At 36.1% G+C, this 19,545-nt stretch overlaps 1 protein-coding gene across 1 annotated transcript in view; it reads right to left on the reverse strand.

Moving 5' to 3' along the window:
- Positions 1–852: 852 nt before the first annotated feature.
- Positions 853–19,545, reverse strand: part of adgrf6 (adhesion G protein-coupled receptor F6) — a 99,110-nt gene continuing 80,417 nt past the window's right edge. The window contains exons 68-97 of the mRNA XM_073855388.1: positions 17,159–17,293; positions 16,871–16,998; positions 16,415–16,693; positions 16,240–16,335; positions 16,013–16,157; positions 15,499–15,645; positions 14,579–14,728; positions 14,326–14,472; positions 13,922–14,074; positions 13,618–13,764; positions 13,241–13,387; positions 12,853–12,999; positions 12,457–12,603; positions 12,116–12,262; positions 11,775–11,921; positions 11,432–11,578; positions 11,117–11,182; positions 9,726–9,826; positions 9,420–9,484; positions 9,174–9,310; positions 8,856–9,053; positions 6,569–6,775; positions 5,536–5,673; positions 5,249–5,439; positions 4,990–5,160; positions 3,421–4,755; positions 3,209–3,250; positions 3,045–3,104; positions 2,395–2,455; positions 853–2,144 (exon numbers count right to left, since the gene is read on the reverse strand). Of these exons, the coding sequence (XP_073711489.1) occupies positions 2,095–2,144; positions 2,395–2,455; positions 3,045–3,104; positions 3,209–3,250; positions 3,421–4,755; positions 4,990–5,160; positions 5,249–5,439; positions 5,536–5,673; positions 6,569–6,775; positions 8,856–9,053; positions 9,174–9,310; positions 9,420–9,484; positions 9,726–9,826; positions 11,117–11,182; positions 11,432–11,578; positions 11,775–11,921; positions 12,116–12,262; positions 12,457–12,603; positions 12,853–12,999; positions 13,241–13,387; positions 13,618–13,764; positions 13,922–14,074; positions 14,326–14,472; positions 14,579–14,728; positions 15,499–15,645; positions 16,013–16,157; positions 16,240–16,335; positions 16,415–16,693; positions 16,871–16,998; positions 17,159–17,293 (5,231 nt within the window). The 3' untranslated portion in view covers positions 853–2,094. The remainder of the gene's footprint in view (positions 2,145–2,394; positions 2,456–3,044; positions 3,105–3,208; positions 3,251–3,420; positions 4,756–4,989; positions 5,161–5,248; positions 5,440–5,535; positions 5,674–6,568; positions 6,776–8,855; positions 9,054–9,173; positions 9,311–9,419; positions 9,485–9,725; positions 9,827–11,116; positions 11,183–11,431; positions 11,579–11,774; positions 11,922–12,115; positions 12,263–12,456; positions 12,604–12,852; positions 13,000–13,240; positions 13,388–13,617; positions 13,765–13,921; positions 14,075–14,325; positions 14,473–14,578; positions 14,729–15,498; positions 15,646–16,012; positions 16,158–16,239; positions 16,336–16,414; positions 16,694–16,870; positions 16,999–17,158; positions 17,294–19,545) is intronic.

The following is a 19,545-nucleotide window of genomic DNA, read 5'->3' on the forward strand; positions in this document are numbered from 1 at the left end:
ATGATCTGTAATAAAACAACACGTTTAATGCTTAACCCTTGTGCATCAATTAAAAAAAGTTACACATAGGTTCATAGGGGACAAAAATGTCCATGTCCAAAAAGTGTCATAAAAATATTATAGATTTATATTTTTTCACTCGTGAGGCCGCTTCATGGTTGGATAGTGCAGATGAAGGGGCGGTATCATTATAATAAGATCCCCTTAATGCGTCATGGGGGAGCGAAATCCGAATAACCTATATATTCACAAGCTTGCAGAGAGAGCCTTACCAAAACAAAGTTACAGGGTTGCTATTTTTCATGTTTTCTGGGTTGGTAGAAGCACTGGGGGCCCAATTATAGCACTTAAACATGGAAAAAGTCTGATTTTCATGGAATGTCCCCTTTAAATTAAACTTGATATATTTGACCTTTTTGTCAGGCTTGATCCTTGTGAACCTTAGAAAAGCCTTATCAGTTTTTAGTTTAAAAAAATGTAAGATTGAAATTGTAGGAATTTATTACTCTGTCACAACCCCCATTCATATCTTTGGGATTACAAACATGTGTCAAAGGCAGCACTACACAGACCGATAAAGTATGACATCAAGGCCATTAGAGCAGTCGCAAGAAGATTATAAAGCCTCAGTGATCTTTCATGCAGTAGCAAACAATGCTTTATAAACCTTAGGTTAAAAATGTGTATTTATTAAAAAGCTTTAATGGAGTTAAAAGCAAAAGCACAGAAGCAAATAATAATAGTAATAATAATTAATTACTATGTAATATATACAAAATATTGAATACAGTATATAACAATTATAATTAATCGAAGCAGAAAATAGTTTTTTTTACCAATATCTTTATTCACTTTTTTGCATTTACTAAAAAAAAAGACTTACAGAAACAACACATACCACAGAACAAAGAGGCACATCCATTATTACTCTAAAACACACGATATTACAAATTGGAAAGGAAACATGGTTGAGTTGTAGATGCTTATCACAAAAATAAAATCATTCAGAAAAAAAAAACACCCCAGCAGACAGGCAAGTAGTGTGTATGGACAGAGATGGCAAGCTACAGGGCTATAGTTAAATCATTGCCTTCCAAAAAATTCCATAAATGAACCCCACATCTTCACAAAAGTCTTATATTTCCCTTTAACTAGGTCAGTTTTTCCATAGCAAGAAATTGCAATATCCCCTCAACCCAACTCTGTTTACTTGGTCTATGAACTGATTTTCATGACAGTGCAATTTAATGTTTGGCTTCAAGAAGGCACAGTATGACCATCATTTTCTGAAACTTGCTAAGTGTACAGTTTTCTGGAAAAAGTCCAAATATACAAAGTTTGGAACACAGAGGAAGAGGTTCCTTTGTTACCTTTGATAAGATTATAATAATTTCCTTGAATGGTGGAGCATTCCCAAATACAGTGATAAAAACTGCCTTTATGCGTGCCACATTTGAAACATGTATCAGGCGTATTAGGGTAGATACGATGTAGTACCTAAGGGGTAATGTGCATTCTCATCAACCATTTGTACTGTAATAGCTTGAACCGTGTATTTTTTGTTTGAACATGACACTGAAAACATACATCTTCCATTCTTGTACAGTAATTTCCTCATTTAGATCTGCACAGCATGCACGCCTATTATCTTCTGAGGATTCTTTACTTCCAGCTATAATGATTTGGTAAAACCTAGAGATGAGTCTTGCTGCACCATAATGGTTCACAGCTGTCAATTCTAAAGAGTTCTGAGATGGGAGATCTAGGGAAAGAAGATATGTTCTGCTAAATGTTTACCCAATTTGTAAAAGGAATCAAAAGACTCAAAAGAAAGATTCATGTTTTTATTAGTATGTGCGTTCTTTGAAAAAAAAACTGACCTGTCAATGATCTACTAACAGGTCAAATGAAAGATTAGCAATGGCCTTATAATAAACTATGCATTTGTTAACATTTATTACATTAAAATCAGTAAAAAAATGTGCATCCATGAGATGTTTCTTGCTTACAGGGTATGGAGATGACACTTAGATCACAGCAGATGAAAGGCTTTGTTACATGTAATTAATAAAGAATGTTTATGAGTTCGAGGCACTAGCGGTTTGAGGATGAAGCTGCATTGGGCTCTGACGTGTTGTAAACATCTGTAAATAGTTGGCCATATGTTACTCAAGAACTTTACATTCAGTACATGTAACATCATAAGCATATGTCAACATATTTAAGGTAATTATTTAAGTACATGCTTTTGTATAAAATACAAAATTGTATTGGACTCAAACAGAAACAGCTGCATCGCATAAATCATAATCCACACTTCTATATTTAATATGTATATACATGCACACAAGTATGTGTACTGTATGTGTTTTGAGATTTAAATCATGTACTTACTTCTCCTCTGCTTCCTTTGGAAGACACCCAGTCTACTTGAAAATGTTTCCGCACTTGTGCTCTGTAATTTAGAGATATAAAGATATCTTATTATCATTCATTTTCCGCAACACATTTCTTTTACTTCTTTTGGCCATTTGCTCCTCTGCTAAAGAAACCCTTAAGCCTCTTCAAAGCCCTCCTCCCTACTCCTTACATTGGCCTTAAAGGGACACTCCACTTTTTTTGATAATATGCTAATTTTCCAGTTCCCCTAGAGTTAAACATCTAAGTTTTACCATTTTGGAATCCACTCAGCTGATCTCGAGGTCTGGCGGTACGACTTTTAGCATAGCTTAGCATAATCCATTGAATCTGATTAGACCATTGGCATCACGCTCAAAAAATGACCAAAGCCTTTCGATAGTTTCCTATTTAAAACTTTACTCTTCTGTAGATACATTGTAATTATCTATTTAATTATAAGTAGAAAAGGCCACATTTCTAAGATTATTCTAAGAATTTTGTCACTAGGAACAACTCTTTGCACTGAGAATTTTAATTAATACGGGCCCTAATGATTATAGATAAAGAATTACACTATTTACAGCAGGACTAATGTTAAAGAAGGGTTCATAGATACACAATGTGCTTCATATGATGTCATTTACCCTGGCATGAGTCGAACTGTTATTGTTTAATGACAGCTTTCCTGATAGTGACTCACGGACCTGCAACCAAAAATGAAAGTAAGCCTTTATGCTCAGTTAACATGCAAGAAATATCTAATGTATGAAATATATTTACATATAAACTGTTACATTTAAACTCTTACCATTCTGTCTAAAAGCGTTCCAAACACCAAAACAAAGAACCCCTAGCATTACAAACACATGGGGGTGAAACAATGTTAAACTTGTAAAAACTTTACAATAATAATAAGAAATGAGCAGCATTATCATAGATTGCTGATACAAGATGGAACCAAATAACCAAAAAGTACAAAATGCACTTTTAATGCATAAATAAAGACACAAAAAGTGGTACCTGCAGTGAATTGAGGATTGCAAACACCACATGAATGCCAAAGTCACGTGACACCATGGTTCCAATGCCAAATCCCCATGTTAGACCAAAGATAGGAGTCAGAAAGGCCACACATCGGGCAATGACCAGAACAGTTTGTTTCATTTCTGGTTGAGCACCAACTCTTCTTTTTAATAGTGTATACACAACCACAATCAAAACCAAGATGTTAAAGGCAACGATAGTCAGAGCTGGAATCACAAATGCCAGCAGGGCCTTAGATTCAAACCAGTTTAGCCAACATGCATTTTCTTTTGAGACATAGTTTTTAGGTCCAGCTGTGGATGCGACAGTAATAACCGCTATGAGCAAAGATGCACAATAACCAACCGTGAATGCAATGACCATCATATTAGCCCTTGACATGCGAGAAAAAACGATGACAGTGAGGTAAAGCAGCAAAAGTGCTAAAATGAACATCCAGAAGAAAACAGCCAGGTAAAAAAAGTGCATGAAGAAAACCACTGCACTGCATGGATTCACTGGTGTAGGTTGTCCTGGATTTCCAATTGCAGCTGCGATGATAAAACAGATGTCTGCAATCAGTAGCGACACAGCAACGTTGACTATTGAAACATGACGCATATACGACGTGTCATTTCCTGTCACTGACTTCCATACGATTGCCTCAATAATGAGACATAAAACCAAGCTGGCTAATGAAATAGCTACACCAATATATGTTATATAGGCTAAGGCTGGGTTATCAATTGCAAACGGTGACATCAGGATTGAAAAAGAGGTTGTGTGACTGCATTCACATGTAACTGTTTCATTCCCTGAGCGCTTGACTTTACATCCAGTGGAATCCCAATGGTTGAGATCAAAGTTCCAAAAGACACACTGAGGATTTTTCAATGATGTATTTGTAGTATCAAAAGCAAATGAAATGTTGTTAATTGTTTTATTAACCTTAACAACAACCACGTCTCCATTAATGTGGTTTTCTGATATCTTCTTGTCATTATTAGAAGTATTTCGAGTTGGTAAAACATTGTCAAGCTTTGTGAAGATAATAATGGTTATGAGGGTCGGTTCAACCTTTGGTATCACAATCTGAGTAGTTGAGTTTGGCAGTGAAGATGATCCAATGAATGAGTTTTCAATTCTTGTTCTATTCAATTGAATGGAGGTTTCCTTAATCATAAAACTGTCATCAGAGAGACGATCACTTATAGTCTCAATAGCTTTAAGAAGTTCAGTGCTTTTGTTTTCTGTTTTGTTGTCATTGTTCAATTCTGTCCATGTGTTTTTAGATGCATCTGATACAATGATGTTCACTGTTTTAAGAAAATCCTGGAAATTAAATAAAAATCATGATTAGTACAATAAACAAAAATTCTCAAAACTGGTTGCAGTCCAAGTATTCAATAGAATCTAACAAAGATATATTTTTAATGTCAGACATTTTGATTCAAGATAATAAAGAGTTGTTTCATGAGAGAATGTATAATGCACAAATGACTGATGATGGACGATGTAAAAAAAACTATTTTCATACAATATATTTCCATCTAAACCTACACATACCTCCATCACAGGTTGACTGATGGTAATAGTTTGTGAGATACTAGCAATTGTGTTAAGTATGTCAACAATGGTTTTGACAGTGTCAGCAGATTGTGTTATTGCAGTATTATTCTGCACTGCAGTGTTACTGAGGTTTGACATAAATACTGGAATATCCTCCACAACTAAAACCTATTACAAAATAAGAAAAAAATGTTAATACCAGTAATATTTATAATGAACATTTTCTATTTGTGAATCAATGTGATAAATAGATTACCACAGATCTCCTCTCAAGGTCTTTGATAGGTTGAACAACACAATCTCTCTGTACTTCTGTCCAGTTATATTTGAGATCTGTTGTCTGCTTACATACATAAGTTATGAGACCTTCCATACCTTTTTCACACAATCCTGTTACATTGTCACCTATTTTTCCAACTCCAAGTGTGTCATTTATACAGTTATAGTCTGGAATTGCAAATATTTGGTTTTGTTATTTATTTATAACACAAACAGAATAAAAAATACATACTTAATACAGAGAAATAAAGATTTAAGGCTCACCTCTGACTGTCTGAACGTAAACTGTCCTGTTGCTATAATCAAATATTTTTAATTCTGGCATGTCCTTTAGTCGGCATGTAAAGTCATCTTTCGACCCACAAGTTGTGCTTTTGTATTGTAATGTGATACAGCCAGATCCTGTCCACATAAAACAGGCAAAACCAAATGAATAAATAACACATACAAAACAACTTTGAGGAATTGTAATCAGATCACTATTATATCTGACAATACAGGTGATTTTGCCTCATTTCTTTGCTTACATTTTAGCGTGATTCATAATAGAAAGCTTGTTATAATAATTTATAAGTTGGGCTGTTGGGTATGATTTCGCATGTTCTATACAGCTTTAAAGAGCACCCGTTTCATTCCTAAAAACAAATGTTATTTTGTTTATTTTGAATAATATAATGTGTTTTCATGTTTTATGGTTATAAAACACATTATTTTCCACATACCATACATTTTTGTAGCTCCAGATTTCACTCTCTTCCTAAAACGCATGTGTCACTTATTGGACAGCTAATCTGTAAATTGTGATCGGCTTGAATACCTCTGAAGTCAGCAGGAAATGTGACGCTCCTTACCATGTTTGAAAGATTTGGTTGCTTACAGGAGTTAACTTACAGACTTGCGAGTCCGAAGCGGGAGGAATTATGATAATGTCGATTTTGTCTACATCACCAATCCCAGGAAGTAAACTGTTACGGTCTGTGTGTTTGTTGTAGTCCAAGAAAGGAGATTTACGTTGGAGACGATAACTCACATCATCGTTTACTTTAAAGTGTGTACCTTTTGCATATCTTTACCATTTACCAATACACACCAAATTAAGTTTTAAAAATGTGAAATGGACATAGGTGCTCTTTAAAGATACAGACTGTAGCTTTAAGCTTTATTTTAAAATATAGGTATGATTTTGAATCCTTGAGTTTCAATGTGGACTCCTGAAACCAAATGAATTAATGAATTTAACTAAAAACAACACATCAGTAGCTTTAATAAAAATGTAACATCTTTGTCTCTGACCAACCTGAATTTTCCACTTCATCATCAGCAGGAATCCCAAACCACTCAACTGAGTAACCATTGGCACAGCATGTGAGTGGGACAGTCTGGTTTTGACACTGAAGCTTTATATCAGGTTTATCCACTATAATATTAGGACGTGGTTGAATAGATACTGTTTGCCACTGAATGTAAGGTAATGTAGATCTTTCTATGATACATGAGTATCTACCTGCAAGTGAGCGAAGATAACAGTAATATTATTTCATAAAGCAAAATAAATAATTTTAATTCTACTTAATTTGGTTCATTCAAGATATTTCATTGTGCATCTGGTAGTTATACAATAGCAAAAAATTGCAAAAGATTGGCCCTAGGGAGGACTCTGAGAATTCCCGGTGGGCCGGTCTGTTTTTTTTTTTTTGCCACAAAGGCCAGTGTTGTCATGCCATGGGTTGAAGGTTGCTGCTGTCCCTATGCTGCTAGTACTCACAGCAGCCCCACTTGCATAGTTTGCGTGTGAAAGATATCCAGACCGCTTTATGCTAAAGTTGATTATGCCCTAAGGCAGGCAAGGGCAGCCTCCAAATCATCTGTGCCGATCTTACTGGATCTATCTGCCGCTTTTTACACAGTCAATCACCGCATCCTCCTGTCCACCTTCATGGCAATGGGTGTCTCTGACACAGCGCGTCTATGGTTCAAGTCGTACCTTTCAGGTAGGTCATTTCGGGTATCCTGAAGAGGTGACATCTTCGAACCTCAACGACTTGATACCGGGGTGCCTCAAGGCTCTGTGTTTGGACCCCTGCTCTTTTCGATATACATGATATCCCTGGGCTCTGTCATTTGAAAACATGTTTTTTCCTACCACTGCTATGCGGATGACACTCAGCAACACTTGTCGTTCCACTCTGATGATCCCACAGTTTCTGCCCGCATCTCGGCATGCCTGGGGGACATCTTACTCTGGATGAAGGATCACCATCTCCAGCTTAATCTAGCAAATACAGAATTGCTTGTCATACCATCCGAACCTAAGATTCAGCACAACCTCTTCATTCAGCTAGGTTCCTCGACCATCATGCCTCCCAGGATGGCCAAAAACCTGGGAGTGGTCATTGAATATCGACTTAGCTTCATGGAGCATGTTGCCAGCACCGCTCGCTCTTGTAGATTCATCCTCTACAATATAAGGAAAATTAGACCTTTCCTAAATGAGCACGCTAAGCAGGTCCTAGTCCAAGCTCTTGTCCTGTCCAGGCTGGACTACTGCAATGCGCTACTGGCTGGGCTTCCAACCTGAATGACCAAACCCCTACAGATGATTCAGAATACAGTGGCAAGAGTGATCTTCAATGAGCCAAAGAGGGCACACGTCACTCATCTCTTTGTCAAGTTACACTAGCTTCCTATAGCAGCTCGCATCAAATTTAAGGCTCTGCTCCTGGCTTTTAAAACCACCACTGGGTAAGCACCCCCTTACCTTCACTTACTCATAGAGCCTTATGTACCCTCTCGATCCCTGCACTCTGCCACCGAGCGACGGCTCGCAACTAATGATTCCCACTCCAACCCAGTCTCACCCCATGGCGTCAATATTTGACGACACTTGACCATGTCATTTTTTGACGAACTGGGGACTTCAATACTATTACGTCCGTTGCATTCTCTTTTCCTATTTTCTTACCATTTTCGCGTCGGTTTAGGGTTAGATTTACATAATGACATCCCTACCCAAACCTAACTCTAACCCCAACGCCAGGTGACAACTGTTTAATTTCGTGTACCTAACTCTAACCCCAATGCCAGGTGACAACTGTTTAATTTTGCGTACACTGTTTAAGTTTGCTTAATCTAACCCTAAACTGACGCGAAAATGGTAAGAAAATAGGAAAAGAGAATGCAACGGACGTAATAGTATTGAAGTCCCCAGTTCGTCAAAAAATGACGCGAAAGGTATACCCTCCGCGTCAACATATTGACGCATGGTCAAGTGTCGTCAAATATTGACGCCATGGGGTGAGACTGTGTTACCCACTCCGGCCCTGTCTAAGGTTTTCAAAACAATTCCCCACATGTAATGATGGGGAATAAAGCTATCCAATCATAGCAGTGGGCGTTTATGTCCAGGTCTTTAATGCGGCCCACCCAACAAAACTGAGCATTTCTCAAGCCGGCCTCAAAATATTGGCCAGATATTATATCATCATAGTGTTATACTAAGATGATTTTGTACACTTATCTCCTTTCAGCATAAAGGAGGCTTTATAAGACTTTACTGACAAACAAAGAACATTCATGTAACTCACCATTGTCACTTTCACTTACTCCTTTCACAATAAGAGTGCTATTGTCATTTGTAATGGTGTATTTTGCACTGTTTTCTGCGGGATCTTGGTCATTCACACTCCATGTCATTGTCCCCACAACAGAATTAGGACGTGTACACCTCAGCTCCACATCTTGCAGAGGATAAAACTTATCTTTGGTTGTCAGGATTTTTTCCTCTGAAAGTAAAACCAATACAGCTCATCTCACCTTTATTTATTTTTTCAAGCAATACTCATACAGCAAAGGGATTCATATATGAGATAATTCAGAAGTATGAATATTTTAGGAATTTATACCACTTTCAGCAAAAGCATCCTTAGCTAAAGGGATCCCTTGAGCTGCTAGAAGGCCAGAAACCTGTGTGTTTGCTGATGAAACATCCAGATTATTGTTGTTTGCATTAATCGTGTAGTCTGCTATAATGCTACCAGACCTATGGAGAAAAACACAAACCATGGCAATAAGAAGACACTGGATTAACACAAAGACCAACAATGACACCTTTCTAGTGACATTTAAGTATAGATTTTACACTTTCAGACCTGAAGCCAAAGACATTTACTGAACCTTTAATGTAGTTGGGCAGATTCATGTAACTATTTTCAATCTGTAAAAACAAAAGCACTTAATGTACATTCGGTGTAGAGTACTAACAGCACTAAAACAAAAGTATGTAGACAACGACTACATTTAAGACAAAAATACATGTCTGTGGGCTGTTTTACTAAAATGACTATAAACAGGATAAATCTGCTAATCTGGTATTTTCATGCATGATCTTAATGCAAACATAAAGTAGCCTACATAAAAATGTTAATATACAGGTTTATGAAATATCTAATACTCACTGCAGATGTAATGATTTTTACAAACGATATATACTTTGGATCAGCTTTGTTGGTGAGACTGATGTCAAAATTTTGGTTTATTCTCATTGACATTGTCATAACTGCAAGTAAATAAATAAATACATGGATACATAAATAGATTAAATGTGTGCATAGTAACAACAAGTTTACACAACAATCTTCGGAACGAAGACTAAACATTATCATTATGTAAAAGTGCGTTTGAACAAACCCATTTGAGGAAAATCAAGAACATCAAAAAGAAAATGTAATAAACCTAATAAACCTAAACCTAACCTATAATTTAAAGGCAGCGAATCTGATTTGATCCAGAAACATTTTTAGTTATGCTGGTTAAAAGTTTTCTCACATCCTGATAGCAATCACAATTTTAAAGTGTTTAAATGTATTTTTATAAATATATGTCATCTGTGAAAGGCGTAGGACCAAAAATGTTCAACAAATCAATGAACTCGGACTGAACGCAATAATTGGACGCATGCAATTTTTGCTTCCTTTCTGTGAACGTGCTTTGCATGCCCTGTTCACACAGAAACCATACGTTAATGTTCACCTTGTAAACAAACAAACTACTACATCTACCGAAAACATGCTATATCTACTTCCGACCTAAAACCGTTGTTTATGTTCATTATTTTGGTAATGTTATTCACTTTGTACTGTTTTCTCACTGGTAAATAAGACATGAACGGGCTTCTGGTCTGTGTTTTGGATGGCGATTTGAATGGAGGGTGGAATCGCGATTTCAGTGCTAGTATGATAAAGTTAGCATTTTTCAAAATCAGATACTATGCCTTAAACATAAATCTTTTTTATGTTTTTCCTAGATTACAAGTTTTTAGTATTTGTCAAATTTGATTTCGCGAAATTAATGAAATAATTTAAAAATGCTTTTGTTTGTAAAATGTTTTTAACTAGATTAAGCCAATGAATACATTTAAGTTAAAACAAACAGTAAATCTAGTTAAAGAGCCAGTAAGATGACAATTTTAAGCATCCTATCACTATTTATATGTCCCGGACAACAGGTTTAAATGCATGCAAGGTCAAAAAACACTGTAATTTTCTCAAAATATAAATTTAAAATAGCAAAGCCCAAATGCATGAAACAGACACTCCCATCTCTGGAATAGCCTGAGAATTTTAATTCCGTCTGAATCGGTACATAAAATCACAGACGTCCTGGAGGACATGTTAAAACTCAAAGGTCGTTTGGAAAACTAATCCCATCTGAGTAGTGCTTTACTTGGTATAGAAAACACATTTTTACCCAAATTAGTCAAATTTGATTTATTCCGTTTTGGAACTCTTCATATTCATCATCATGACATATTTATTTTGAGGGATTTAATTTATTTTACGGTACATACCTGTTAGTTGTGGTTTAACAGTCGTTGTTGGTGGTGGTGGCTTGACTGTAGTTTTTGATGGTGCTACTGCATTAGATGTTAGTTACAACTTAGTAAAACTGCTTCTTCCATTATATAAAAGCATTACATTGTGTCTTTAAAATTAAGAACTAACTATCATCAATTACATGTATGAGCTAAATGCCATTATTTTACAAAGCATATTACTTATGAAACTGCAATTGAGCAAAACCAGAAACACTTAAAAAACTGAAATATAACTGAAGTAACATTACTTATTCATTTTCTACTGTCAGCAACAACTCTCAATCATACCTGTGCATGGGTTACTGATGTTTATAAGGATAATCCGGTCTGTTACTTTATATCCACTCTTACACAAACAATTGTAACTCCCAGCAGTGTTGTTGCAGATTGAGTTTGGACCACAAACCGCAGGAATCTTAGCACATTCATCCACATCTTCATTACAGAAAGGACAAAAAAATTGAAAACAGTTTGCTTTTAGTATAAAACCAAGCTGGTCTTAGCTGGTGTGAGTGAGAAGAAGCAGAGACTAATTTGCATATTTATAGATTTATGATTACTTAATACACACATTTTGCTTAAACCTAGAAATTACACTAAAAGTGTTCAGAGCTCTAGCTGTCAATCATACCTCTGCATGGGTTACTGCTGCTTAAATGGAGGTTCGGGTCTGTTACATTATATCCACTCATACACCAGCAGCTGTAACTCCCAGCAGTGTTGTTGCAGATTGAGTTTGGACCACAAACCGCAGGAATCTTAGCACATTCATCCACATCTTCATTACAGAATGACAAAAAATTGAAAACAGTTTGCTTTTAGTATAAAACCAAGCTGGTACGAGCTGGTGCGAGTTAGTAGAGGCATAGACTAATTTGCATATTTATAGATTTATGATTACTTAATACACACATTTTGCTTAAACCTAGAAATTACAGTAAAAGTGTTCAGAGCTCTAGCTGTCAATCATACCTGTGCATGGGTTACTGCTGCTTATATGGAGGTTCGGGTCTGTTACATTATATCCACTCATACACGAGCAATTGTAACTCCCAGCAGTGTTGTTGCAGATTGAGTTTGGACCACAAACCGCAGGAATCTTAGCACATTCATTCACATCTTTATTACAGAATGACAAAAAATTGAAAACAGTTTGCTTTTAGTGTAAAACCAAGCTGGTCCGAGCTGGTGCGAGTGAGTAGAGGCAGAGACTAATTTGCATATTTATAGATTTATGATTACTTAATACACACATTTTGCTTAAACCTAAGAATTACAGTAAAAGTGTTCAGAGGTTCAGCTGTCAATCATACCTGTGCATGGGTTACTGATGTTTATATGGAGGTTCGGGTCTGTTACTTTATATCCACTCATACACGAGCAATTGTAACTGCCAGCAGTGTTGTTGCAGATTGAGTTTGGACCACAGATCTCAGGAATCTCAACACATTCATTCACATCTTTAAAAACAAACCAACAAAAAATACTGCTTATTTTTGTAATCATAAAAATTTTGCAACAACCTAAAGATGACAACTTCTTTGATACAGTATGATGTTCACAATACAGTGTATGGGCAAATCATGAAACCTCTTCAAAAGCATAACGATGCATGAATTATTGTCTCTAAAACTTTGATTTCTATCAGTCATGTTAAGAGTGGTTATATATTGTGTGGGAATATATATATTAGAGATTCAAACACTTACCAGTACATGGGTTACTATTACTAACAGTTTCATTCATCTTTGTAACATTATATCCTCTCAAACAAGAGCATGAGTAGCTTCCATTGTAATTCTGACAATATGAGTTTGGTCCACAAACAGGAGATGAGTTAAGACATTCATTAATATCTGAAATGAAACAATTACAAATGTATAACCGTATGAGTCTAAAGTAAGCAAATAATAGCACAGCAAGCACATTTTTTGTCTTTTAAATTTAGCATTAACAATACCAGCACTGAATTGTTAAGTACAAAATAGAAACCAATGAATCAGAACCTCAACAATGCCAACACTAAATTATGAAGTACATAAAAACGATCTTATTAATGATTGAAAGACAATACATAGAAGTGAAGTAAGATCTCACCTGTGCATGTGTTATTGATGCTGATGGTGAGATTTGGGAATGTGGCAGTAAATCCATCCAAACATGAGCAACTGTAACCTCCATTTACTTTTGTGCAGTTAGAGTTTGGCCCACATACAGAAAATAAGTCGAGACATTCATTAATATCTGAAATGAAAAAATGAGAAATGTATAACCTTATGAGTATAAAGTATTTTTCACAGTATATAAATAATAGCACATCAAACATAGTCTTTTATATTTAGCATAATCAATACCAGCACTGAATTGTTAAGTACAAATAGAAACCAAAGATTCAGAACCTCAACTGTCAGTGATACAAAAAATTGGTCATTAACGGTTGACAGACAATACACACAAGTAAAGCCTGAACCCACCTGTGCATGTGTTATTGATGCTGATTGTGAGATACGGGAATGTTGCAGTAAATCCAGCCAAACATGAGCAACTGTAACTTCCATTTACATTTGTGCAGTTGGAGTTTGGTCCACATACAGATGAATTCACTTTACATTCATCCACATCTGGACAATGAACAACACAAGACAAAATAAACTGAATATTTAAAAAACTTCCTGTTTAATAAAACATCTTCAATTGTGACAACATTTTGTCACTTTATCTGATGAACAATATTCAAAAAATATATATATATATTATATTTCAGTTTTAAACACTTACCAGTACATGGGTTACTATTACTAACAGTTTCATTCATATTTGTAACATTATATCCTCTCAAACAAGAGCACGAGTAGCTTCCATTGTAATTCTGACAATATGAGTTTGGTCCACAAATCGAAGATGAGTTGAGACATTCATTGATATCTGAAACTAAACAATTGACAAATTTACCATTACGAGTTTCATGTATTTTTTTCACAGTATGTAAACTATAACTAATAATATTCATACGTTTTTTTACTTTAACATTCATCAATGCCAGCACTGAATTATATGTACAAACGGAAACCAACAGAAACCTGAATTAAGTACAAACAGAAACCAACTGTCATACGAAAAAAACTTTCTTGGTCATCATTAATGATCGACAGACAATACATAAAAGTGAGATAAGATCTCACCTGTGCATATGTTATTGATGCTGATGGTGAGATTTTGGAATGTTGCAGTAAATCCATCCAAACATGAGCAATTATAACCTCCATTTACATTTGTACAGTTGGAGTTTGGTCCACATAAAGATGAATTCACCTGACACTCATCCACATCTGGAAAGGGAACAACACAAAACAAATTAACAAAATATAAAAACTAATTAATAAAACACGTATGATTGTAACAATTTTACATCAAGTATCCAATTTAAACACTTACCAGTACATGGGTTACTATTACTAACAGTTTCATTCATATTTGTAACATTATATCCTCTCAAACAAGAGCATGAGTAGCTTCCATTGATATTCTGACAATATGAGTTTGGTCCACACACCAAAGATGAGCTGCTGAGACATTCAGCAATATCTGAAATGAAACAATTGACAAATTTAACATTATGCGTCTAATGTATTATATATAAACATATATAAACAATAACACAGAATTTTTTTCATAGTTTTTCACCTTTAGCACCAACAACACCACCACTAAATTATGAAGTACAAATATAAACAAAAGGTTTAGAACCTCAACTTTATATTTTTTCTATATATATATATTTTTCAACACATGAAATCAATAGCACAGAATATTCTTTGGGGCATTTTCCCGGACATGGTTTAGGTAAATCCAGGACTATGCCTTATTTATATTAGATAATTTAAGACGTTTTTACAAACATAACTTACAAAAAACACTACAGGTGTGCATCTTAAGACAAAACAATGTCATTGATGTATGTTAAACAGGACAAGGTGTTTTTAAATGAAAACAAACATGCATTATATTCTGGGACCAGGATAAGCCCTGTCCGAGGAACCGCCCCTTTGTGTTTTTATTTTAGCATCAACAATACCAGCACTTTGAAGGGATGGATTTCTAATATCTACCTCAGCTATATCTACGCACACTATCATCATACAATCCTTCTCCATGCATGTAAAAGGACTTTGTTGGGAAATCTCTGTGGTGTTTAATGGATTTGAAGCAAAAGTATTTGATGAACGCAACTACGTGCCAAGAGCATTTTGTTAATATCATTATTTTATTTTTTAAGGGTGATGGCGTTTGTGGCTTTTGTATCTGAGGTCTTCATATATTATTATTACTGTCAATTAGAGTCATCCAGATCTCACCTGTGCATGTGTTATTAAGGTTGATGGTGAGATTTGGGAATGTTGCTGTAAATCCATCCAAACATGAACAATTGTACCCTTCATTTACATTTGTGCAGTAGGAGTTTGGACCACATACAGATGAATTCACATAAATTTCATTCACATCTGGAAAAGAAACAGAATTTCAAAATTAACTGAATATTTAAAAACATTTCCTAATTAATAAAACACTAATACTGTCTTATTTTTATGTTTTATTAGATTATTATCACTATAATTGCGGAGCATTAATGAAAAGCCTTTCTTTTTCACGTTTGCCTTTTAATTTTAATATTTTAAGATTTAGTACTGAGTTTATTGTGGTGACCAGCCTTACTTTGTTGTTCAAAAAAAAAATACAAATGCAAAACTTATTTATTTTGCTTTCAGATGATATTTAATTCTCCATTTCAAAAAATTATGACTTATGAGTCGTTTTATGGTCCAGGATCACATTGCAAAAATGCACCAGAAAAGCTGAAAATAAAATTACCATTGAATTGACAACCCGGTGATCTGAGATCTGTTCTGAAGACCCATCTGCCTAAAACATTGACATTGCTGCTGTATTTTAAGCTTGTGAAGTTATCCAGTTTTCCAGTAATTGAGTAGCGTGAGTTGAAGTTGTCATAACCAGCCTAAGACAGACATGCAGATATTTCTTCAGTTAGCTATATATAGATAAGACAACCCTTTATTAATTTTTCATAATATGCATACCTGTACAGGTAAGTGTGATGGGGCAATTGTACCATAGTTTATTAAAACAAATGAGAAATTGCCATTCGAAATCAAAACCACTTGGAAAGATGTTTCCTGCAAATACATAAACAGTTTTCAATCTTGAATCCCATTGACATATTTTGCTATATTTTTACTAGACAAAGTTTCTCACTGTTCCTGAATTTGGAAAATACGCCACTCTGTCCCATGTTGCAACAAAGACCCATGAAGCAGAAAAGTTGAGATCAGGGAAGTATTGGTTTATGTCTTGTGTAGCTTGTGTCAGGACACTGCCAGATGTGTACTGCTGATATGAAATGACACCGTTTAAACGGTTATCAATATCAGTCCAGAGTGGAGCAATGATGTCTATCCCACCATATGCTTGGATACTGTAGGGAATATAGCTGGACCATGCTGTATCAAAAGTCAAGTGTCCATTGTTGTTAACCTGAAAAATGGATGTATTATCATGAACATAATCCTTACAAATGCAATGTATGGCAGAGTAATGTCATTTATTTGATACTTATTCTTTTATTCACTCAAAAGTAAAGTAAATAGTTACCTGAAGCTATAGATAGATAGTTGAAATTGAAACATAATATTTTGTATAAGATTGACTTACATAAATTTGGTTGTATGTGTGTCCAAAATATATATATGGTTGCAGGAGGTAAATCACTGCAGAACTTCCATCATCAATTCGTTCATTCACTATGTCTTCAATTCCATATGGATAAAATGAACCTGGGTCTAAAATAAATAATACAGAGCATTAAAGAGTAATAGATAATACATCTATTAAACTAACATATATTGTGCATATACATCTATGTGCAAACAAATGGTTTTGGGGGGCTAAACTCTTTGAGCATTTATTTACATCATTATGAGATCTGATGTGAGATCTCACCTGCGCATGTGTTGATGGTGAGATTTGGCAATGTTGCAGTAAATCCATCCAAACATGAGCAACTGTAACCTCCATTTAAATTTGTGCAGTTGGAATTTGCACATACAAATGGATTCACCTGACATTCATCCACATCTGGAAGAGGTATAACACAATACAAAATCAACTAACATACACGCACAATTCGGGAAAGATGAAAGAATTGCATGGAAGTTATTGAAAGTGTGTGAAAATGTTATTTGTTTGTCTTATCAATTGGAGTGAAGACAACACAATCCCTGAAACTCAAAAAGTTATGCTGAGCTGCCCCGCTACTCTTAAGTATGTACCTCTGCATCATTGGAAACCACTCATTCATAAGGCACATATCTCTACAGGCTCTGGTCAGCCTGGCATACATCAAACCCTCTCACTACTAAAACATTGCTTCTGGTGGCCCAAAATGACTCAGGACATCAGAAGGTTCGTGAGTGGATGCAAGGATTGTGCCATATCTAAGACTCCTCGACATTTTCCCACCAGTACACTTTTACACTTCCCATTTTTACCGTCCATGGTCACATCTAGGAGTAGACTTTGCCACGGACCTCCCGGCTTCCCAAAGTTACATCCATTTTTATCATTGTCGACCAATTCCCCAAGTTGATCAGACTCATACAGTACACCTCAAAGGTTTACCCACTGCCATGGAAAGAGCAGAATTACTCTTCCAGCATGTGTTTAGATATTCCAAATAGATAGAGGTCCACAGTTTATCTCTATAGTCTGGAAATCTTTTATGAAACTCCTAGATGTGATGGTAAGCCTTTTCTCTGGTTATCACCCTCAGACCAATGGCCAAACAGAGAGAAAGATCCATGAAGTCAGTCGATTCCTCCAAACCTTTTGCCATAACCACCAGAACTCCTGGAACTAATTCCTTCCCTTGGCCAATTACGCATCAACTACTGGTCTCACCCAGTTTCAGTGCATACTCCTAACCCTGGACCGAAGAACTCTCTGAAGTCCTTTCAGTGCAACACTGGTTCCAGGAGAGTGAGATGCTCATCACCAGTTGCGGTGGGCTGTGAGACATCAGCAATGTACAGCGGATGCCCACTGTTCAGGGACCTATAAAGTTGGACAGAAGGTGTGGTTGTCCACAAATACATCCGCCTGCATCTCCCTTGCAAGAAGCTGGCAGATACATCGGCCTGTTTACCATCATCAAGGAGGTCAATCCTGTAGCTTTTGAACTTCAGCTCCCCCACACTAGGATTCATCCCGTCTTCCACGTGTCACAATTCAAACTATTTCACTCACCTGTTTCTCCCTTTCCCTCCACAGAGCCTGGTAAAAAAAGCCCCCCATCTCGAAGATATTGAAGTATACATTGTTCGGGAGTCAAGGTGGACAGCTAAAGTACCTTGTCGAGGGGTTCGGACCCAAGGAACGTTCCTAGGTCCCTTGAGATGACATTTTGGACCAGAACTGCTAAGGGAGTTCCACGCTACCCTCTCAGAGAAACCCACTCCACCTCGGCATCGTAAGCCCAGCTCCCCTCAGGAGCGGACTCCTCATTCACTCTCCCGCAACTTTCCGCATCATCTGACTTCTAATCACCGCCACCTGTTCACAATCACCTGCTCTCACTATAAAAGTCTTCCTCATTTACCTATTCAACATCTAGTCTTCTTATACATGCATCTCATCAGAGTGTATTGTGGTAACCTGCCTGACCCCTTTTGTGAAGATCAATATCCTCTCTCTCTCTCCATTGTTGTCATCGTCCATTGTCTACTGTCAAGTAAGCGAATGTGTCTTTTGTTTTCTGTAGCTGTCAAGACAAGTTTGTATTTGGAGCTGCTTGTCTGCTGGTCATTACCATCACAATTACTACCCCCATTCATCTGCCTGTTGCTTGTTTACTGTTTTAATAAATACATCATTGGTTTTACTCCGTTGTCATCTACATCTGGCTACTATAAAAAAATGTCACAATATAAAACAATAGTATAGACTATTCTTAGTCTTTCCACTATAGCATCAACAATACAAGCACAGAATAATAATGTTATCTGAAGTTACAAACAACCAAATGTTTAGAACCTCAACTGTCTGTCATACAATAAACAATCTCGGTCATTAAAGGCAGGATAGGAAGGAATTATCTAAAAAACTTTTTTACAAATTTGTTTAAACTGTCTTTAAATACCAATACATAAGTAAAATGTAAGTACTCTGAAAAAGAGAGTATAAAAATCGAGTGTCTGTAGACCTCTCACAACCTCACAGCTAATTTTTTCATTCACTCCACCCCCTCCCTTCTGGGTTTCTACTAAAGCCACACCCCAAAACACATGAACGTGCGACGCTGACCGGCTCTGCTGGGAGAAGCATTTACCTGA

This window comes from Misgurnus anguillicaudatus, chromosome 18 (genome assembly GCF_027580225.2).
Source record: "Misgurnus anguillicaudatus chromosome 18, ASM2758022v2, whole genome shotgun sequence".
NCBI lineage: Eukaryota > Metazoa > Chordata > Actinopteri > Cypriniformes > Cobitidae > Misgurnus > Misgurnus anguillicaudatus.